The sequence below is a fragment of the Pagrus major genome, chromosome 12 (genome assembly GCF_040436345.1).
Source record: "Pagrus major chromosome 12, Pma_NU_1.0".
In the NCBI taxonomy this organism is placed as follows: Eukaryota; Metazoa; Chordata; class Actinopteri; order Spariformes; family Sparidae; genus Pagrus; species Pagrus major.
Genome location: NC_133226.1, coordinates 22,074,994 through 22,098,903, shown reverse-complemented (window position 1 = coordinate 22,098,903; position 23,910 = coordinate 22,074,994). Strand labels below are relative to the sequence as shown.

Here is a 23,910-nt window from a genome sequence, read left to right as displayed (position 1 = left end):
GGGCGGGGTTCAACTATATACAAACCTATCTAACATTGGATAATAGATACTGCATATTTACTGTGAATTACACTTCACAGTTGCAACTGCACAGAGCTGTACACATGAGACCCAATTTGTAGCACTTGCACCTGACACAACAGCCAGATTTACAACCACATTTGGTGAGCTGCTCGCATGCCTTGGCTATTGGAGAGTTGGCTGTCCAGAAGACCTGCCATTCCTCACCAACCTTTTGCCATCCCCAGTCTGCAGGGTCCTCTGCTTCTGGCTGACACTGGATTGCCTGGGCCCACACACAACCAGCCTGATAGGCAGCACGCCTGGTGTGTTGGAGTAGAGCTGCTCTGGTTGGTGGGATAGACTCATAGGGCCTCTGCTTTCTGGCAAACAAGTCAAGCCTGGCCTCATCCACAGTGGCAGCTGTGCTGGATCTGTCATACATGAGAATGACAAACTTCTCAAGCACCTCTATGTCACAGTCCTCCACTGTGGGAGGGTAAGTACCCAGTTTGGAGAATACAGGCAAGGCTTCTGGACATATGCCCCATGTCTGCCAAGCCGTTTTCTTCCCTTTGTTGCGGAAGGCAGACACGGTGTCACATCCTGTAAAGGCATGAAAGAAGAGCATGCCTTTGACCTTCTCCTGGCCAACATGCTGAAAAATGTCATGCACACTAATCCAGCGCAGAGTCTGGCCTTGCCCAAATGCAAGCCACATATGCTGTAGGCCAGCCTCTTGGAGACCACCGAATACACTGAGTGCTAAGATCAGAACATCTGTGTCATTTGCCTTGATCATGATGGATTGGCTACCATGTTCAGTAGCATGTTTGGCGTGCACAAAGATGCGGCTGTCTGCTTCCTCGTGAGAGCATTTATCCAGTCCATCAAGACCAGTTGCATGAGTGCTGAGGACAGTAGGACCCTTTGTGACGATGATGGTATTTGGGGCAAGCATTTGTGTAACCTTGTCGGCAAGAAAGTGGTACAACTCTGTTTTGTTGTCATTGTGCCTCAGGAAGTTATGCCAGTTTGATGGCATGGTGTTCTTATTTGTTACCTTGCGTCTTCCCCCCTCGCCACGTTTTGACCTGGTCTCAGCTTTAAGGCTTGATGGGTTGTACACATCAAAGACCAGATGTGTCATTGCGAACTTGCTGGAGTACATGTAGATCACAGGTAGGAAGTCGAGAGCTGCATAGTCCTCAAAAGTCTTGGATCTTTTTGGTGGCAGGGCATGGACCAAAGCTGACCCATCTACAATGAGAACGTCTGCCTCAGGTTCCTTGTCAACTGGTGGGACATAATTCTCAAGGATAGATCACTCTTAGATAGATAGATCACTCTTCCTGTTTCCCCATCTCTTCCCATTTTATACGACTCAAGTTCTGGAATTTCTTCTAGCAATCTCTCTTTTAATCTTGTGGAGTTGACAGTTGGTGAGTCAACACCTAGTTGCTCCAGACGCTGTCGGTACATACGGCTCATATCTGCAAGGAGAAATTTGGTTGGACCTTCCGAATGGATGCTTGTTTCAACAATGTATGTGACTAGTTCAGAGAGAACTAGTGGGGAAATTTCCTTCTCATGCTTAGTAGCACTTGCACCTTCCCCAAGTTTTCTCAGGTGGGACCTTTCCCTGTTATAAAGATTAACTAGACAGGCAGCGTGGTACTTGAGCTCTTGGGCAATGGCATCTCCACCACCCAATTTGGCAAGAAGCTTGCCATCATTAAGTGTATGTGCACATTCGTGCAACCTTTGGTTCACCTTCATTGTCATAACCTGGCAGAGATCAGATGCAGGTGCTACTTTCTCACAGAAAATGCAGGCTTCAACATCACAGCTTTTCCGCCGCTGCTTTGTGCTAACATCCTCAGGCTCACTGCTGGGGCCAGCCGATCTGCGTTTCCTTGCCCGATCCAATTTGGTGTTGTTAAACAACAACCGGCAGCTCAAGTGATATTTAGCCTCATTTCGTCTTAAAGTAGCATCAATACCACCACCTTCATCCAGCCTTGCTGGATCCAGGATCAATGGCATTGCCTGCATCTGATGAAACAAAGGTATGTTTGTAGCAAGATTGGCATAGCCATCATTTTCAAGGGAGTAACGAGTTGAAGGTGCTGATAAGTTTTTGTTTGGTCTGTCTTTTTGACAAAGACAACATTTAGACCAATCAGTTTGTTTTCTTGTAAACATGGACTCTGCCATTTTGGGTTTGATTAAGGCCGAGGGGTTATCCTTTTACCACATTAATCAAATAACACATTCCTGTATGGGATACAACTAGGTTCCGTTTATTTTTGGGTAAACCTACACCTAGCCCGATCATTCATCCAGTGCCATTTAAGTCCCGTGTGATCTGTACACCATCCGGGTAACTGAAGCCCCGTTACCCTTGGCTCGGCTCTCCCGCGCTGGCACACCCTGTCAATTCAGGTGCGGCTACCTAACTATGCCTACTAACTATCAACCGTGATTAACTAGCTAATGGAATTGGGGCTGTTAGACAGCATTTGGGACACTAAACTAAATTATACTACAACTATACTACAGTCTAATAAAGCATAAGTTGTGACCACAGGTCATATATATGTATATACTGTAGATTAGCTGACACTGAACCCCATGCTGAGTTACACAGCAGTGATATCACCAGTGTGCCCTGGTTGTGTGCTGATATTCACTCTATTAAATCTGCAAGCTTGTACTGCATTAAATGTCTAAATGGTCCCATTGGATGGATACACCAAAAACATGTGCACGCAAATATTTTAATAGTCACTAAGATTGGATTACTTCAAGGCAATGGCAGCCATCTTGGACACCATCTTGGTTTTTGAATTTCATGTTATAACCCTAATGAAAATAACATATATTACACACATAACAACAATCAGTGTTACAAATTTCTCACTCACCCAATTCTATACAAGTATCTATATGCTGTATCTCGAGAACCGTAATTGATACAAACATGTACGAGGTACCAAAATGTCCGCACTACCCAACTTTATATTCAACCCCAATATATTTATGGGGCTTAAAATCAAGGCATTTTGAGTTATAAAGGAAAAAACACATTTTTGGGCGGACATCTTGGATTTTGGGGCCGCCATCTTGGAATTTTGCGTGGCTAATGTGATTTTCTTAAAGAGTGGGGTTTGAAGAGTATATGTATCAAATTTCATGCTTCTATCACAAACTGAACAATTATCTCCTTGTCTGCTCAGCTACCTGTGTGGATCTGTATAAGGTCTGTGGGGAGGCCATTCCTTTCTAATTAGTCATAATGAATGTTGTTTGTTACTGAATCTGGAGAGACAGAGGGTCATTAGAAAGACAGTCTGTTCAGTACAGGACATTAGTCACGAGTATCTTTGTCTTTTATTTCCTTCCACGGCTTCATTTCTTTGAAGCCTTGCATTCAATTTGGGCATATTTACTTCAATGCTGACATGTTATTGAAGAAGCGGGAACTGTAATCTTCTGTAAGACTACTAGAATGCATTTCTCTTTATTTCTCTTTACAAACCCTAAAGAAGAGGAAACTAGATAACTTTATGATTTGCTGTCCCAGTCATGCTGAAAAATGACAACTAAAACAATATTTTAGGATTTATTTAATTCTGTGAAACCATTTCAGTGTCTTCTAACTAGTTTTTATTGTATTGTAGTGTAATAACACAGATGATGGCTAAGCACTTCCTGTACCTTCCAGAGGATCTCTTGTGAGTCCCAGCTGGCTGATGATGTAACGAGGGATGTCCGTTTTGATGCCCTGACCCTCTTTAGCGTGTCCTTCAGCGGCCTCCAAAAGGTGGTAAAACTCCTCTGGGTCAAACTCCTAAAGACACAACAAAAGACACAGTTAAGTATGTTTCCGTATGAACAGCAGGACCTGTTAAAGGCTATTTAGTGATATGACACATACCAGACATTCCAGCAGTCGAGCGGGTCGCGCGATGATTATGAGGATCTTCTTCACCAGCTCTCTGATGAAGTTCACCTCCTCACTCTCTGATCGCTCTGTGGACTAAACAACAGCAAACCAGAAAGGATTCAAGATCTCAGTTTTTGTTTTACATGTAATCATGAACTGGCCAAAGACAAGTATAGTTAAAAAATTTGCATGGTTTGTAAGTCTACGCATCGTATTTTCCCAAAAAATAAATATTACCTCCTGAACAAGCCTCTCCAGCTTGTCGGTGAGCTCGCAGAAGTAGCTGGAGGTGATGAGTCCTAGCCGGCTCTTCTCCAGACAGTCACGGGCCAGCTCAATTATCTGGTGGTGGGCAAAGCCGAGCACACCATCTGCCAAAGGGAGGACGCTCTCTGGAGAGTTGCTGCGGATGATGTCCTGAATCCGTTCCTCCATCTGAGCTGTGGCCTGCAGTGACAAGGGAAGGTTTGTTTGGTAATGCGTGAGATAATAAATGACCAGACACGGCTGTAGAAGCTTATTGTGAGCCCGTACCTTAGGAAACCGCTCTTTGTAGACGTGATTCATCATAATAATCTCATGGTCGTAACATGATGGAGATCTTCCTGGGCTGAAAAACAAATGGCTCTAAAATCAGTACCTGAGGGGTGACAATGGTATGCACTGTTCGTTTGTAGAGTTAAATCAATACCTGAGACTGCGCGAGCGTGGTCGCATGGCCGTCGCTCTGCGGCATTCATCCCCGGAGATGCTCTCAGTGCAGAAGTGCTTGGAGAGGAAGTGCAGTTCATCAGGCGTAGGCTGGAAGGGCAGCTGGTGCAGCTTCTCCTGTGATGAACAGGATGACTGGAAATGAAACACATATATATTCAACATGAAAAGAAAAAAAAAGAGACGGTAATTTTATGTGTGGATGGAAAAAACAAAAATCATGCTAACAGATTTCTTGAGGGGCAGCAGTTTCCCCTCAAGTACCTGCCACATTTTAAAGAATAGTTTGACATTTTGGGAAGTAAATTTTATGCTTTCTAGCTGAGAAGATGTGAACGACATGAAGCTCCAGTCAGGAGATGGTTAGCTTAGCTTAGCATGAAGAGTGGAAGCAGGGGGAAACAGCTAACCTGGCTCTGTCAAAAGGAAATAAAGGAAAAAAAAGCTGACAGAGTCTGGCTAGCTGTGTCCCCTCTTTCCAGTCTTTATGCTAGGCTAAGTAAGCCACCTGCTGGCACTAACTTCATATTCAATATTTTTTTCCAGGGTGGTGAAGTCATGGCCCACTCTACTCTGCAAGCCAGTCAGAGAGAGAGCAAGGCAGATCGTGCCTTCACCACCCTGGGAAAAAAAAAATATCACTTATCAAACACAAAAAAAATGCTACCAATCTTCTCATCCAATTCTGAGCAAGAAAAACATATCACTGAATTGCCAAAAGATCAAACCATTCCTTTAAAGTAGAGATGCACTGATAATGAAATTCTGGGCTGGTTGTTGTCGCTTATTTTGTTTTTGTTGTTATCTATTTCCCCTTTTTTGGCAGGGAAAGAAAGAAATCTTCAGTAACTGAACAGTTTTAAAGTCATTCAGCCCTTCATTACACTGTCTTTGAAAGAAATTTAATCATACAATCTGTATGATTAAATGGAAAATATGAATGGACAATCTTTAATTTAACCTTCTTTTGCATGAAAAAAGATTGTTGTTTTCCGCTTTAAAAGCCTTTTTCAGCCCGCTTTACAACTGATAAGAATTTTCCAGTTCTTACATAACCTTACAAATTGATGGCAAAGTGCCTCGTGAATGTGCCAGCACAAAATTGATACAATAGATAAACATCGGCCGATAGTGACATGCAGCTGATAAATCGGTGCATCCGACTTTAAAGCATCTCACAAAATCAAGTCTCTTGTGGAAGGTTTATCTGATATCGACGTGTTCATGTTGTTCCTGGAATATCGTAGTTAATGTTGCTCCAGGACATCTGTTTCAACTTAAGAAAACCATCCAGAGCAAGCTGTTGTAGCCGAGTGGGATAAGTTCAGGACTCTCACCCTGGAGACCAAGGATTATATCGTATACTTATTATTTCCTGTTTTGTTGTTGATTTTTTCAGTTTTTTTGTTGCAGTTTGGTTAGGTTTAAGCAACAAAAATACTTGAGCGCAAGATGATCTTCGTAAAAACAGAACCTTTCACAACGTTAACCACGTGTCTGAAAGGATAACTTTTTCCTTGTGTATTTTTCTGGTCTTTTTCTTGATTTGCAAAGGTATGACATTACAAAAACTTGATTGGTCAGTTGATGGTCAATGATGGTCCTGGAGAAACATTTATTATGACCAACAACACGGCGATATCAGATTGTACTCCTGTGGATAGTAACACATGAGAAAATGACACAGCTCTGGCAAATGATACTGAAAAATGACCAAAAAATAAGAAGAATTTCACAAAACAATCAGACAAAACTCCTGATAACACATTCATTTTTACATTTCATTTATAGTCTATTAAACAAATCAAACTGCTGTACTGAATAACTCAACCATGAGTCTGACTTTTAACACAAAACAAAAACTGTACTGTTTCCAAGACGACTCGACCCATGACTGATGTTTCACAGAAACAAGAACATGCTTCCTGCGATAGATGGTGTGAAAAGCAGGAAATGTATTCGATGACCGAAACACCCCATGAAACAAAAACAAAACATCAATATGAGCAATTTCTACTGGCCAGGACACTTTTGTTATTCCTGTAAATGGCTCTGCTGTTTTTACATGTATTGTATATGTAAATGCTCGGCAGCTCTTTTTGCTTCCTATAAACGATTATGCTGATGTTTGAAAACGATTGTGTTCTGTCAGAGCGAAAGTGACACAGAGATGTAAGATGGAGGAACTGGACACAAAAACAATGAGAGGAAAAGTATTTGTGTGTCTGTTTGTCTCTTGTCAATTTGAGACAGATAGTTGGAAGGTAGGTGACAAACAGCTGGTGAACAGAGTTATCAGAATATTTCAAGTTAATCAACCCTGAGTGATTCAGGGCTGTGAGACGGTCTCTCCTGTCAATCTTTCAATATCAAGAATACAACTAATATCTACAGAAGCCTTGAGAGGCAAATAAAAAAAAATTCCCCCATCTGTGAAGTTTTTAGCTGTTTTTTTTTTGCAGCCACAAGAGATTAAAGTGCACCTCTACCCCTTGTTCCAAATAGCAACTAAAAAGTTAGTTTAGATTTTACCATGCACTTTAAACACTATAAAGCACATACTGTGTCTCAGCAAGCTTTTTGTGTAACAGGACTGTCGTGTCTTGTGTTTTGAGTACATGGAGCGATTAAAGGTCAACTGGAAGAACAGATGAAAGCTTTTGATTCTATCTGGAGCATGGGGTAGTGGTGCACTTCAGACTTTTGTGGCCGGATTGAGCATTACAAAAACAAACACCTAAAAAAAGATAACACCAATTAATAAATAAATAATTCTTTAATAAATAAATTAACAAGAAACAAACTGCAGAATAAAAAAAGAAAGAAAAAACAAGATTATTTAATAGTACAAAGACCACAAACACAGGTCTATAGTTAAGTTGAATTCTTTTCCTCAAAATCGTTCAACTCTTCTTTGGTTGTGTTTCGCTGGTTGACCTGTCACATTTCTTGTTGCCAGTTGTGTAAGTGCACGATGCTTACAGAGACGGTGGAGCTGGGCGTGTTGGTTCCATATCCAGAGGAGGGAAGGGAGGCCAACGACCAGCGGCGACCATCAGTCCTGTCACACAACAGCAAACACACAGAGAGAATCGTCACACTTCGACATCGGATACCAAATCCATAAATGAAAAATGCATTCAAACATACAGACGGGTGACAAATTAAAGTAAAAACCTGAATAAATGAGTTCAGAAACATAACAAACGGCGGCTCTGTGAGGCTGTGGGGGGCAGCGCTCTGAGGGAATATCTTTTGGAAGAATGTATTCATCCCTCTGTTGTTTTGTTGCAGAGAGAAGATGATTTATGTTGTTTTTTCCTTTAATTTTTCAGCCATCTGTGCGTTTAAAGTTCCTTACAATTCTAGTCAGCGGGAAGAATTTGTCTTTGTTCAAAGACAAATTTGTGAAACTATGCATATTTTCCATGTTTGTATTCAAAACATGTAAATTAAGTCCTGCAATCCTAATGCTCGTGGTTATAGATGAATGGTGATCTTTCTCTGGTATTGTTCAAAATGATTCTATCAGTTAAACTACACAGGAAAAGAGGAGAAACATTACAGCAACTGAAACTAGATGCCAGAATGATGTAAAAGGAAACTTTAAAGCTACAATGAGACAAACTAATGGAGGTAGGTGTACGTCGTTGGGACAAATGCAGGGTTCAAGGGCAAGTGAAAGCCTAACATGAAGTTACCTGTCTGCTCTGTGGCAATGACTGTGGATTGTAATAAAAATACACAATTACATGATATCATGTTGAGGAGTGGTTTCAAAAATAATTACTGATGTTTTGAAAGCATAAATAGACTCAAGAGGCTGAATATTGGCAGAAAAAATAAAATCTGACACTGTTGAATAGCTACAAATCAACTCTCATTTTTCTCTAAACAATCTGTATCCAACAAATCTCCCTCTGGTCTTTACTGGCTGATTTGTTCAGCTGCAAATCAAGTAAATATCCATGTGGTTGTGCTGTCTGTACCTTCGTGCAAAGGAGAAATGAGCAGAGGCACTAGGAGAGAAATTTCTAGGACTGTCTTGTGGGCTTGTTCCTGCAAGAAAAAACACAAAGAAATGGAGATTAAAAACAAATTGAAGGGGAAAACAACCTGCAAGCAAACAAAATTCAGTAAGATTGGATTCCCCATTTCAATTTGAAGCCAAAACAAAGCCTGAAAAAACTGCAATTAACCGCTGATGGCTGCATTATCACGGATCAGAGTGAACATCGCAAAGATGTTTGACAGGGGACACGATAATTACAATACTGACTGGAAACTTATCAACTTAATTGATAAATTCTCACAATTTAGAAGCTCAAAGAAGGGAATATTTAGCTTTTTTGCTTGAGCTGCTGTAAAGCCAACAGCACGACACAAAAATGTACATTTCTAGTTAATTTTTTTTACCATAACAGACATTTAGTTGGAAAGCAGCTTGATATAGAGGATTAATGCATCTCACCTGGACCTAAAATTGTCTTTTGATGACCTCATTACTGCAGTACGAGCTCTCACTTCACTGAAGTAGGTTTAGAGAACTTACTGTGTGATACCTCGAATTAATCCATACTACAGAGCACTGGTCAAAAACCAGGTCAGCCACCAGGCAAACTAAATACACCCACAGCTCATTCCAAAGTATCATTTTCATTCACACCATATTCACAGAATGGAGATTTTCCTAATTTGGCTTAATGTCACGTCCGTCCTCCTATCTCTTACCCTACACCTTCCACTTGCCAGTAATTGTAAAACAGTCTGCTTTGACCAATGTGTTTCTAAAAGCTGCTTGGTTTTCACACAGCATGCAAAGTGTCTGAAAGTCAAACGTGACACCCAGAGGCAGCGCACGGTGTAATACCTTCTCCTCACAGATCTTAAACAGTTAAACTTCTGAGAGACGTGGATTTGCTTTGCAAATGTGATAGCTGTACACCAAGAAAAGCCTGACAGGCACATAACCTATCAAAACTGCCTTGATGTTGCTATAAAGAGTGTTAGAGAGTAAAGGTAGGTCTTTAATGTGGGTTTTGCTAAATGCAGTTCAGCTGTGCACATCACCCGAAGAGAGCAAACTTTACAGAAGCAGAATCACAAACATACAGGTACAAATGTGAAGATAACAGCAGGAAGTTTGAGTCGACTAGTTTACAAAGTAGAACTAGAAGTATTTCTTCAGAAAAGCTGCTAGAGTGCCTACATTAGTACTACATAATGTTGCTTTAATTGTCCACCTTGATGCATGCACACTGGCTCGCCTCGTCTTTCTGTTTCTCTCTGCTTTCTGTTTTCTCTCTACCAGCAACATTATCTGCTTTCATTGTCAGCAGTACTTTTTATAAAGTCGACCAAAAGCAGGATAGGATAGGATTTTTTTCACCCGCAATTTCCGCTGTCATAACAGCAGGTGAGCCGCGAGTGGAGGAAGCTTGTTGTTAATTATGTAGCCGATCAAAACCAGCGTGCACCGAACGACATCACAAAAATCAGGTGCACTTGCAATGTTGTACAAAGCAGTGGCATAAGTAGGTCTATATTAAATAGGAGAGGTTGCATCACAATCAGTGCATTCACAGGGGGGATGTAAACAAAAGGGTGTCTTTCTCTGCAAAGCATGTGATTGACAGTCGACAGGAGGGGAAGAGCAAGGGGCGACTGTCACCTAGTTAATCGATCGTGGACGGTGCTGTTCTCTTAAAAAAGTAGCTGATAAAATGCTTAAATTGGTTGCCATATATACCTGTGCGGCCCACCCAGGTAAACTTTAAAGGTGCTTTGTAAGCAAATGTTTTACTTACTGACTATGTCCTCCGATAACCATGCACTCCCTCTCTTTACCTACATCAGTAACATCTTCATACTGTATAATCTTGCTGGTTGTAGAAGCTTTGGGCCACTGAACACATTATACTGTAGGGACTTTCTGAAAGGCACCAATTAGCCGTAATATAAAAACAAACCTTTTGTCCAGCATTAATCAGACATAATTACGTCCTTCACTAAAGAGAGGGACAAAACGGTTAATTAACCAGAAGCTAGGATGGAACCTCCTCCTGTGATGATAAAGAGAGGCCTCCTCCATGGTGGGAAACAACGATCGAGCCACTAAATCTTGTTAGTGATCAATGTCACCTATTTAATTGCAATGTCATCTTAATCATAGCCAATTAAAGATGAGAATCTCTTCCTTTGGGAGTTTGACTGCACCTGAAGAGATTATCTACAGACTAGAATAACAGGAAATACAAGAGCTACAAGCAGAATTCAAAGAGAAACATCAATGTAGAAACTTTCTTAATTACTGTACGTCAGTGACCGCTGAAAATGGAACTTAAAGGATGTTTTCCTACCTTTTATACCAATATTGCGACTGAGCCATAGTCTAAGGTCATCCAACAGCTGAATACATTCATTAGCAAGAGTACTGTGGCTTTCCGAGTCTGAGTCCATCTTGAAATGCAGACCAAACACTGCGAGTTGCGGCTCTGCTTTTGCTGACCAATGCCAGGAAATAAAACGCCCCGTGGTAAATGAGGCCTCCCCTCCCTCTGCTCCTGTGCATTTCCTCTCTGTAGGCCACCACTTCCTCTCAGAGCACAATTACTGACCTTCAACTTACCACTGTACAGTTAAATTCTCACCCAAAACACCACAAAAGTGACCTGAGATTACCACTGAGAGGATGATTAATGTTTTATGACTTCTTTTCAGTGCTTAGCTTTCTGTGCCTGGCAAGCTTTGGTACCCTATGTTGTTGGGGTCAGTCAATAATATTCAACATGTACATTAACTGAATCTTTTTCCATTTTATAATATCAATATCATATGAGCATGCCAGATAAGTGCTTCCATTTGGTTGAAAGCTACGGAGAGAGGGAAACACAGGAGGATTATAAATCTCCTTGAGCATTTTCCTGTGTTGTACTCCAAACTTCATTTGGCTTTACACAATGGACTGCATTCCTGTGAGAGAACATTGTGAATTGTGTGCACTAATGGGTACGTTTCTAACACTGGGGTGAGGGAGCAGTGCATACGCATTAATAGACATTTGTTGTACATAGACTTACCTGTAAGAGATGAGAGAGGGGAGTGAGGTCGTGGCAAACCTGATGACTGACCGCTTCCTATCAGGCTTTTTCTGTTGCTCGTTCTGCAGCTGTAAAACCACACAGTCAAATATTAGGCAGGACACTGGATGGAGAAATTACTGAACATACATTTGTCTAATCGACAGCAGGGAAAATCTCAGTTTGTATGCATATTCTAATTATTTGGGGTTTTGAATGTGTTAAAATATGTGCTACTTTGTCAGTTTTATCTGTCTCGTCTTTTCTTTTGTTTGGTGCCGTCATTGCGATTTACTGTTGTGTATTGGTCAGCCCTTCTGTCTTGCTATTGTTCTTGTCAAGCGTTTAAAAAGGGAGAAAAAGGAACTCATATGCCCAAGTTGACTTTGACAGATATCACTGCAGACACATACACCAGGGTAAAACAGAGGAAACAACAAAGGGAACTGATTTGAAGAGGCAAAAATTTATGGAAGCAAAGAAAGGTCAAAATAATTACAATTTTGATGAGAAACTGAACACATAATGTTGACAGTTATAGCACTGAAACAATTTTTACTCTGAAAATCCTCAATGTGAATTAATGTGGTTTGAAACCCCGTTGTTGAAATTTCAAGAAGAAAATTTGTAGTTGTGGATTTTTCAAAAACCTGATGTAAGAGTTGTTTCTTGTCATTACAATGTCAGTTGGCCATTTCGATACCATTGTTAGCCTCACAGAGCCAATAGTGTAGCCATTAATCTTGTGTCAGGATTCACAATGTACAAGGTTGGGTCAATAAATTCAAATTAGATTTGTTAAATTTAAAACATTGATTACAAGATAGTAATGTCAAGTTGGGAAGATTTTAAAGAAATATATGGTTTTCAAAGTATCATTCATATTCAGAGGTTAAATTAAATACAGGGATGGGCATTTCAAGAAAAAAGCTATTTCATAGTCACAGGGAACTATTCGGCGATTGTTTTGGCACTTCATTTCTCCCATAAATATCTTCTCAACACAACTGTGTCAGCATTACTGTACATCTGTAATTGCCAGCATTATCACTTCAGTTCTGTGAAATATTTCTTTCTCTGAGAAATAAATGTATAGATAATGTGACTGCAAAACCTCGGCTTAATATAACAAATGAGTACGTTTACTGTAGCGAACCAATCCTGGCCTAAGAGATCATTACTGTGGATGTAATATTAATCCAGAATATCACTTATAATTATGGAAACACTTTCGAAATTTGCAAAGAAAATGGCATTCAGCCGACAGTCAAGTTGTGACTTGTTTCAAACATTTCCTACAATGCAAAAAGAGCCCCTTATGCCACAACACGACACTTAATACAAACAATCAATTACATGTATTCTAATAAATAGTCTAATACATTTCCCAAACACGCCCTCGACATAATGTAACGAAGGGCAGTCCTGCCATCAACAATAAATTTGGTGTACACAGTGCCATAAAACAAGAGACAGAGCATCTTTGTTTAGTCACCAAAAAATTAGGCTCCGTGTACAGCATTGAGAATATCTATGTAATATCTACTGTGTTGGTCGTGTTAAAGCAGGACTAGGACTCACGATGATCAACAACATGCGACACATTAAAGCAGCCCAGTTTTTAACCTTGAGAGAGAAATTGAACTAATTCAGTGTGTTAAAAAGCAGCTTTAGTGTTCAATGTCCCGATTAGTCTTGGATTTACACTTTGAAATTAGAGGCTGTCAGTGGAAACACATAATGCCTGCAGAACATGAATTCATTTCAAGGTCAGAGACTCAATGACATCCTGTTACATAACCTCCTCAGAGAACTGAACCATTTTCAACAGAGTTTTAAAGATGTTATTCAATAATAATTTCAATCCTTTGCATTATACAAACACCACAAAAACTGACCGACTCTCCAGTTTCTCTCAGTGTTTGAAGACTGGAGCCAGTTGGAGCTGTTCTCATATATTTTACTGCATCCGTTAGTACCACACCAGAGTATTCTTATTGCCAAGCTAAAATGTTATGATCTTTAACCTTTAACTCTCGCTTGGATCGAGAGTTACCTCTCTGGAAGAACAGCAGTTATTTTTCAAAGGCAGATTGTCTGGCAGCAAAAACTTTGATTTCCACTCTTTGGTGTTTCACAAGTGAGTTGCTTCGGACCACTTTCTATTTTTACTTTCTATAAAAGATTTACCATGTGTTGTTTAAAATGCCAATGTAGTTATGTATATGAATCAACTTTATTTTGAGTTAACCCTAGTTTCTGGTTATTCAGGCAATCGTCACATTAAATAACACACCGCACTTAAACTTGTAGACTCTGATTTTTATCATAGGTATCACAAATAAAATAAATCATATTAGCACAAACATCAGAAATATTAAAAGAAGATTTTCTTGAAACAAGGCACAAAAACAAAAAATGAAATGTAAATGGACTTCATACAGATGTTATTTAAATTATTGCTGTTTTGGTTAACCATTTTGATTCATCTTATTTTCTTTTGGTTGCTATATTTTTGAGACAATTTCATTTTTGTTTTCATTCTCAGCTTCAGTTGAATCATTTCACTTATTTTCTGACCTTTATCTATTTTATTCATCAATTTATGAAAAATGTTAAACAATCCCTGCAAATTCTGCATCATCTTGCAATTTCTTATCACATCATAGCAGTCCCCTCTGCAAAATCTTGAGCCATGCATGCATGAACATCTGCATGCACAAACTATTTTTGCAATTTTTACTCGCTCCTGCAATTTCCTCGCAAAACAATCAAACAAAATATTGCAACATACATCACAACATTTTTTGGGAAAGCTGCTGTGAGATCAGAACCTTTACACTGCCCATAAAACCTCCTAAATCTTCGAGGGACTGATTAATACTGAGCAATTTTTAAATAGTTTCTTGTTTTTGTGTCTGTTAGCTAGCAACCACTAGGGAAGACAACAGGACCCCAAAAAAGAATGATGAAGCTAAGAGATAAAAAGATCTTTTATAAGGAGCAGTAACACTGATGCACAGCTGTAGGACAGAGTCCTTGACTGAGTGATATAGATACAGAACAACCATTCATTTAGGAGAGAGAGGGGAAGACAAAGAGAGACAGAGTGTCAGTCAGAAGTGCAGCTCTGCCTGTTGTCTGTGTGTTGCAGCATTGATCGCACAGAACGATCAAATGCACATGAGCTTCTGCAATGATGCAGAAATGCGTGAGCAGGCGGCATTCATCTCTTTGTCACAGTGGTGAAGAGCAGCTCGTACAGGTGCCACTGCAGAGCCTCAATGTCACCTCAGCAGTAGTGACAAGCTCTGCACATTTTTACTAGAGTTGATAATGATGTGCAAAAAGCTCTCAACACTCCATGTTTGGCACTAGAAGACTTAGAGTCTCAGTAAAGGCCTTGATGGATACAAAAGAAATGACAAAATTCTGACTCTGCAAGATCTGCTGCACCAATCAGGTGATTTCCAAATATTATGATTTCCAAATGCTCTAACAACACCTGGCTAGAGGCTAGATATTGCTGTGCAAAGACAACAATGCTGCTAGTGTTTTCTAGTGTTCGGAAGGATCACTGCAAAAGAGTGATATAGAAGTGTCCCATGATTGACTTGTGCTCATATTAGTGTTGATTACTTACAGGGAATTTCTCACAAGTCTGATGCATCGATTTATCAGTGACACCAGAAATATGAGTGGACAGAAGAAGAAGCCCCGCTCCTGCTCAGTGTCTGAGCAATTAGCCACGTACTACTACAATCTAATGAGATGATCAATAGATGACAAACAAATGTTCAGATTAGTGGTTGCTATGACTTTTGAGTAAATACTGCCGGATGCAAACTTTTGATAATGCTCAATGTTGCAGAGAAAAGTTTTGCAAATGAAAGTTGCCTACAAACAGGGCAGTTTCATTGTGGTTGAACATCACATTTTGTGTGTATGTTGAGAAAAATGCACGTACATATCTAAATGTGCAAATTCATATTTAAAAGGAAATTCTTACAAATTCAAGCTTGTGAATGCATAAAAAGGTCTTGTAGCTGTAGAATTATTTTCTGCAGTGTGAAAAAGATTAATTTGCACATATGTAGAAATATTTTCTGATGTGTAATCAACATTTGTGCAGGAATATTTTGAGTGATATTTCACAAGTCTAAGAGACACACGCACAAATTTCCCATCAAATATTCATGAACCTCATTTGCTTCCACAGACTTGAAAGACTCACAGAAAAAAGTTGGAAATTTAGGATGGAAATGCGACATTGAGGCTCAATGACTGACATAAGTATTCCAGGCTGCTTGTAGTTCTCAGTAGTCCGGTTGCTGCCCCATCGTTGCACTAAAATCTAAATTCATCCCCCTAAATCAGATGGGGGAAACCCTTTTTTTTGGTACGAAATCCTGTTCATCCGTTTTACTCAAGTGGTTTCTAGGGCTAACCCGTACCATCAAGAGTGTGGACACATGCCATGAATCATTTATCATGAACGGGAGGGAGTGTATAATATCTGGTACACAGGTGCTCAGTCAAAGAGGATCAGATTTAACGAGATCTATTTATACCCTCTCACTGTGGATTAGGCCAAGAGAATGCCACGCTGCTGCCCAATCAAGCCTCTTGTTGCTTCACCCTCTCACTACCCATCACAGTGTTTGCACCATTACAACCCCTATTAGAGAGCTGAGTGCCACTCATAGGGACGTTAAAATGACTGCTTCTGGACTACTTTCAAATAAACTGCCACAGGTTACAATGACACATGGGCCATCTTCATCTCATTTGATGCTAAGCTGAGCTTTAGTAGAGACACCTCTGTGGCCAGAAAGGCTGACTGAGGGGTAAAAAAAAAAAAAAAAACATGTCTGTATAGTGGAGCTTTAAAGGAGGGATAAAGAAGCCCTGGGCGAAGATGATAGGAAGAAAGTAGGCCAGTGTTGTATGCTGTACTGCAGATGTGTGAGATTTCCTGAAACGGATCCATATGAGATTTACCAGACTCGGTTATATGCAAAACCCTCAACCTCACCAAACCATTGTTGTATTACACATGAAATCTCCACAAGCGTAGCTACAGATCTCTTTTTAAATGCCTAAAAATACTCTTTCAAGGTTAAAAATACTTTATAAATGACCATTTTACTTTTACTTAAAATTTTACATTTATTTCACGTTCAACACTGACCTACATTACTGTAACTCTTTATTATTACAAAGTAATCTGAATCTGTCAAAAACTCTTAGATTTCAGCTTGCTAACTTATTTTGGGCTACGGAAGAGGCAAAAATAGATTATAAAAGCTTTTGATTTGCAAAACTCTGAATCCAGATAAATCTGAAACGTCTGATCCTGACCCACAGCAACAAAAAGCCATGATTAATCTTTTTTACTCGTGAGTTTTGCTTCCTTGTCAGAGCTGTCAGGTAAGCTGACAAAGCGCAATGCCACATAAATTGCTGCTCCTCGCTGACAAACCCAAATTCAAAGTCAGACATATGACACACACAGCTCTATTAATAGTAGTTAAAAACTTGCTGCTCGGGTAAAAGCGATGTAGCCACTGGAGAGACACAGTCATTTTCTACATCTGAAGATTTACAGTATTACATAGATTTTCAGAGACTCAGCTGTGACAAATCTCTTATTTAAGTGCAGTGAATCAAAGTGCATGATATATTTAACTTAGAGGTAATATGGTTAACAGTTAGAGCAAAGTTATGTCACCTTGCAGCTCCTTGAATGTTCACAAATTATAACAGAATACAGTTTTCTGCATCTTTTTTTCCTATTTTGTCTCCTGCCTTATCACTGAATTTACATTGCCTCGTTTAAGGTAACAGTTGTGCCAAATATCATCAACTTAAATCAAAATATTCTGATCATAATTAAAGCAGGAGTGTGAAAAATGACTAAACGAAATGGGGGGAAAGTGGTCTACAGGCAAAGCACTTAAAATGATAACAGACATCAATCACTGCTCATTCTGCTGCAAAATTAATTGAAATTTGGTGCAATATCCAATAAGCTGCATTTCTTTAATAAGGTAAAATGTGGGACAAAACAGCTATATAAGAAATGTCAACAAATGTCACATCATCATGTTTTAAATTGTTTTTTTCAGTAAAAATGAAAATGAAATGAAAAAAAGATCATTTCCATTAATCGTGAATCATATCGCTATTACAATATCAACCGAAATAATCAGAATGATTTTTTTTACCATCTGTAATGAAACTAATCATCTGTTGTCAACATCTGTATAAAATATATAAATTATGAGGTCATATTTACAGCTAATAACCAATGTTTTCACAAACATATAGCTGAAAAACATGGCTGTGATCTTTGATCTTTCTTTCCAGTTTTCAATATCCACTAAATCTGATTTTCAAATGGGAGAAAAATATTTATGCAGTGCTGTAAGATGTCCACAAAAAAGCCAGTATTTCATGTTAAGCTGTTCTGCACTATAAAATGGGTCAGGACAGGGATTAAAAATAAATATCGGTTATATGGGCTTCAACAAACCATATACAAAAACTGGGATCAAGTGGCTTAGCTGTAAACCAGTGTCGACATACTCTGAATCACATAAACCAATGACATGTTTTCAATTCAGAGATGTTATGAATGTTAAGGAATGTTAAAAAGTCAAATTAAATATATAGTATGGTATTAAACCGCAACATGTTCTCAAAAGCAGTACTTTGTTGAAATAAACACAGAAATTATGGACAACAACAACAATCAGTAACAGGAACATAAAAAACAATCAGCATTTCCACCCTCCAGCTGTTAATTACTGGGGACAGCATATAGGAAGGTACGCATCCTGTGTGAGGAACATGAGACTGCCTCGAACAATAAACATTAAATTACCATTTGACTCACAAAGCAAATAATACACAATAGGCAAGAAGGGAACACCCAGCTTCTTATTCAGGCTGGCCTCATAAAAACTGACCTACTGTAAATACAAAGAAAAACATCCCTCCCTCCAAACACTGGTCACAAACAATATATGTCACGTCACCGTTTTGGTAGAAAAATACGATTTGTACCCAAGAAAGACCTTGCAATTTATAAAGAAACACGTCGTTTGAAGCAACAAACCCTATTGCAGAAAAGGAAATATTTCCAACCGTTTTAACTTTACCTTTTGGAGCGGCGCAGACGGGCTCCACTGAAGAAATGCGGCATGTTAAAGTTGGACAGAACTGTCCACAGACTAGAATCTGACATTGTGTCCAAGTCATGCCAGAGAGGAAGATGTAAAGGCGGCTTCTGAAGACCGAGTGAGGAGAAGCGACGCCTCTCAGGGTTCTGGAGGATGCGACCTCCGGAGCAGTCCTGACAAGTACTCCTACAACAGCTCTCCTTAGGTCCAAACTTCCTCTGTACAGGCACATCTGCAGCCAGCTGCGGCATAAACACACCGGCAGAGGACACGTTGTCCTCCTCTGTCCTCAAATAAAAAAGTAATCCAGGGAGGATCCTGAGAGGCACACAGAATGTGTGATCCAGGTCAGGTGTTGACAGCCTCCACTGTTGCAGGGATGTGACACCTAATACCAGCTGACTTTTTTGTTTTTACCGTCTCACTGCGACTGTGCTCTGTATCCCAAACACTCACCCTGCTCCCTTCGCTCAACATGCTTCATATCATGTAACAGGCATCTACCACTTCACATCCTGTGAAGGGGGGGTTGTGAGACAGAGGGGTGCTGCATCATCAGCAGATGCTGCTGTGCACTCACTGCTTTCACAAACTGGCACCCCTCCAAAAGTTCGGTCGGTCAGTGTATTAAGCAGGGCCTATTTGAAATGGAAATGCTGTGTTTTTGCATGGATTATTTTTTCTGCTGCTGCATGCACTCTTCCCTCAGCTGTTCCCTGTGTAGACAGACGACGTCATTCATTTGATGAGAGCCTCACCTTAACTTCCTCACCTTTGATCTTTGCTGATAAGCAGCTGAACACAGACGACTGAAAAACACTCAGAAGGTTTACAATATCCAAATATCGATTAACAAATAGTTTTTTACTCTGTGTTACAACTGACCTTTCAGAAAACTTGATTGGAAGCACGCACTCATGCACATCCAAGCATAACACATAAAAACTCAAGTTTTGTCAGTCCAGTGATGAATTTGACTGTTGAGTCCTGCATATATGTGCAAGAATTCAGGGTCAGCTCATCGCAACCACCTGTGACGAGCCAAATGCTGTGAAGCAGCTGTCAGGGCTACGAACAAAATAATATTCCAAGATCATATGAACCATTGGGAGCCTATCACTAAGAGACTAACCTTGGGACCAAGCCATTGATTACTTTTATCCAATGACTATTCTCCACAGCAGAGAGCAAAGTTCAGCCGTGCAAACAAAGCGCCTCTGTTAGCGCCTCTGTTGGTGTGTGTGAGTGTGAGTGTGTGTGTGGGTGTGTGTGTGCGCGCTGAGTCTGAGGTCACTGAAATCACATGATTGATGGAGTAAGGTATAGGTTTTACTTTCACAATCCAGCTTCAGGACATTAATCTTTTCTTATCGAGCTTTAAGCCAACAGAAACAGCCATCAAGCTCATGTAAGCAAGTAAAAAGAAAGAGAAATGCAACTCTTACTTGACAATAAGGTCTAATATTTAATATTAACAACACTTTTGATTTGGAATGTAAAATACAAAAAAATGTGTTCTTGTTTTTGTTTTGTTTTCTGTAATCATAGACTAAATACCTTTCGTTTTTGGACTGTTGGTCAGACAAAACGAGCTGTTATAATACAAATATAACTTGGACTTTGAGAGACTGTGATGGACATTTGTCACCATTTTCTGACATTATTTACACCAAAACCAAATGTTTAACTGAATAATTGAGTAAGAAATTGTAAGAGTAATCAATAATAAGAGGTATTTGCAGCTCTGCTCTCAACACAAATGCTCCTCTGGTTAATAAACACTGGTATCAACCACTGACTGTATAAAATATGGACGGGGCTTTCCAGTTTGAACAGTGAAGCCATAAACCTGCGGTCTTCCCAATGACCAGCAGGGGGAGACTCAACTGGTATCAAAAAGAACTTGTATATAAGCTTATGAGAAAATGACCCTACTTCTCACCTGATTTATTACCTCAATAAACAGTTTCACTATGTAGTTTTTTAGAATAAATTCAAACTCAGAATTGTATTTTATTTGAAGCTAGAAAGGTGGCAGGGTCCGTCATATATAAAAAAAAAAGTAAAACAGTATGTAATTGTGTTGAACTTCAAGGTCAGTTTGTTTATTCAGTCATGAAAGTTGAGAAAGTTTGTTTATTTAGTTTAAAATCAGTCAATGAACATCGTTGTCTTCGGATTAAAATTTCTTCCCAAAAACTACATAGTGCACCTTTAAGGTATACAGAACTATAAAGAATTGATGGTTATCATACTGTGTACATTTGTTTATATATGGTATTGAATTCTACTGTATTAGTGTTGTTAAAAAATATATATACTTCAAGTTTTATGTCTGTCAGGACAGTACATGTTGTTTAATTATTGTAAAGCGTTTGTTCAACCAAAATAACCCCTGTACTTTCATTTCAGGGTTACTGTAACTGTTATAAATATTAATAACTGTTTGATACCGTATACCACGATACCGGGAAACCCTCATACCACTGCAACCCGAGCAGGAATAAAGACAAACAGACCACATGAACGTCTAACACCAACAGTGTTATCAGATCCTGTCCTGTTATAACACCAACAGTGAGCAGGAGAGAAACAGAAGTGTTTCACAGACTGGCTGAGAGATTCTCTAAGGAAGTGCACAGTCAGACCTGAGGACCATCAGGATGCTGAAGATTAGTCCAATCATTTGCCAAGTGCATTGCCTGGAAGGGATTCAAAAGCTCAGGAGGAGAGACGGAGAGAGAAACCGACAAAGGGGGAACACTACCATGACTGGCACATCACCACCGGGTCTACTTACATGTGCCTCTTCTGTAATAAAGTGTTATCAAAAGCCATTTTTGTCGGTGTGTATGCGTTCCTTCAGAGTGGCTCAGTCCATCTCCCTACAGGCCGGTGTGACAGCCTTCACTCTAATTATGGCTCTGCTCTGTTTCTGCGTTCCACATTAGAAACGATGGTTCAGACGGTTCAAAGTCAAACTTGCATAGAGCAGCATGAGCTGGGAGGTCACCGGAAACATTCACATTACAAGCACAACATTTAGGTTACCGTCCTTCTACTGACTGGTTTCTGGCTTTTCTCGAAAATACATGACATTGGTTTGGCTTTAGTAAGATACAGTATTTTTATGTGCAAAGATGAAGATTAGCAATCTAGATAACTGTTAGCGCTTCCATAGACCATAATGACACACAGGGGATAAAATGTAATTCTTTGCAGCAAAGTGATTAGCACAAGCACCAATCTGTTATCATTCATAAATCCTGGGAAAGGTCAGGGTGTTTTGTGTGTACTCTGATGAGTGATACGGTTTATGGACTGTCTTACAGTTGGAGGCTTTTCCTGGACTTCTCTTTGCTTTATGGGCAGTATATATGTATATACATTATATATATATATACTATATATGTAAATACTACATGTCCCTCAAAGCAGCTGCATTAGGAAACATAATCAACTGCTTAAAAGACAAAATTGCTGCTCATTTTAGCCTTGTCTAAAAAACATAAATTTTGCTTATGAATTTCAATGCGGGCAGTTTATCAACACAGCAGGATTGATGCAGGAGGCTCTGGAACGCAGGATTGTCCAGGAAAAAATGTTTAGCCTGCCGCAACGCAACATCATCTGGCACGCTTCTGCACTGGCCAATCGGAGACATGCAAGCACACATTCCTTGTAGATTACTGAGTAATGTAAACACATTTTTTTGACTGTTTGCATTGCGATCCTCAAGATGAAATATAAAATGATTGTCACTGTGATAGCTTTCCAGGAATTCACATGTCAGAGTATCATAAACCGCTGTGCAGAGTTCTGACTCTTCCTTGATCGTATTTCATGTCTCAATGTGCAGCTTTAAATACACAATTTCCTTTATGCACAAGCATTAAACAAAACCTGAAAACATAACGCAGTCACAGCAAATACAGACCATAGTGCTAAATCAAAACAGAAAGAAGCAGCCTCTGCAGTTTCATGTTCACATCAGGGTTTATATGCATTAAAAAATATCTGAAAACAATACAATACCGACCGTAGAGTTAAATCAAAAGGGAGAGAAGCTGCCTCAAATGGTCGCCTGTAAACATCGAGGTTTACATGTGCACCTAATTTTAATACCTGCTTGTACAAAGTGTCCCTAGGATGGTAAAATACTGCAACGTCAGACTAACTTTGCCACCAACTTTATCGAACATCAGTCACTCACTATCAACCTGTCTCTCATATGTAGATTAGGTTGGTGCAAAGCGTGATGGTCCTACACTGCCGTATGTTAAACTCTTACCCCTTTTAAGTCAAAAATAAAAACTTTCATACAAACTTCCAATAAAAACATGAAGACTATAGCCTTCATTCTGACATACTTTAATCTCTTTTTCACCTGATTTGAACTAAATCTGTTATCTTTGTCTGTACTTTTGCATTTTTTAATGTCAATCTTTTTACCTTTACTGTATTTTATTATGATGTAAAGAACTTTCATTTGCTCCAGTAAATGAAATGTGCTGTACAAATAAAGTTGACTTTATAAGATGTGAAGGATAATGCCCTCTGTACATACACATTACAGGTTACTGCCACATTCTTTGACATGAGAATTGCGCCTCTATTCCAAATCATGACCCACAGCGCTGCAACATCAAACTCAGCCTATTGCTGCATGAAGGAATAAAAACTGAAATTGTCAATAAATAAAAAGAAAAACCTCACAGTAAGTTCTTGTATGGGGCTGACTCACTTTAATGCCTTCTCCACTTGACTGTCTATGAAAGCGAAGCAGAACAAGAGGAGAGCAGAGGTGACATGGGTGGGTGTTTCATGCTATTCATTGATACAGAAAATTCTTCAGTGTTTTGAGTTTTGAATGAGCCGAGGGAAAAAAATTCAAGTTTTATTTCGACTATTGGCAAGCTCTGCCTCACAAGCAGCGAATAAAGGCAACTAAACCTGACAGAAAGCATAGACTGACTCCCTCTTTTAT

At 39.5% G+C, this 23,910-nt stretch overlaps 1 protein-coding gene across 4 annotated transcripts in view; it reads right to left on the bottom strand.

Annotated features, from left to right (window-relative positions):
- Positions 1 to 23,910, bottom strand: part of mast4 (microtubule associated serine/threonine kinase family member 4) — a 109,006-nt gene that overhangs the window by 22,019 nt on the left and 63,077 nt on the right. For 3 of the 4 annotated variants that reach the window (XM_073478400.1, XM_073478402.1, XM_073478403.1), the window contains exons 5-12: positions 11,740 to 11,828; positions 8,650 to 8,719; positions 7,643 to 7,721; positions 4,641 to 4,795; positions 4,484 to 4,559; positions 4,187 to 4,396; positions 3,941 to 4,042; positions 3,721 to 3,853 (exon numbers count right to left, since the gene is read on the bottom strand). In XM_073478400.1, the coding sequence (XP_073334501.1) occupies positions 3,721 to 3,853; positions 3,941 to 4,042; positions 4,187 to 4,396; positions 4,484 to 4,559; positions 4,641 to 4,795; positions 7,643 to 7,721; positions 8,650 to 8,719; positions 11,740 to 11,828 (914 nt within the window). The remainder of the gene's footprint in view (positions 1 to 3,720; positions 3,854 to 3,940; positions 4,043 to 4,186; positions 4,397 to 4,483; positions 4,560 to 4,640; positions 4,796 to 7,642; positions 7,722 to 8,649; positions 8,720 to 11,739; positions 11,829 to 23,910) is intronic. The other variant, XM_073478401.1, reaches the window with a different exon arrangement.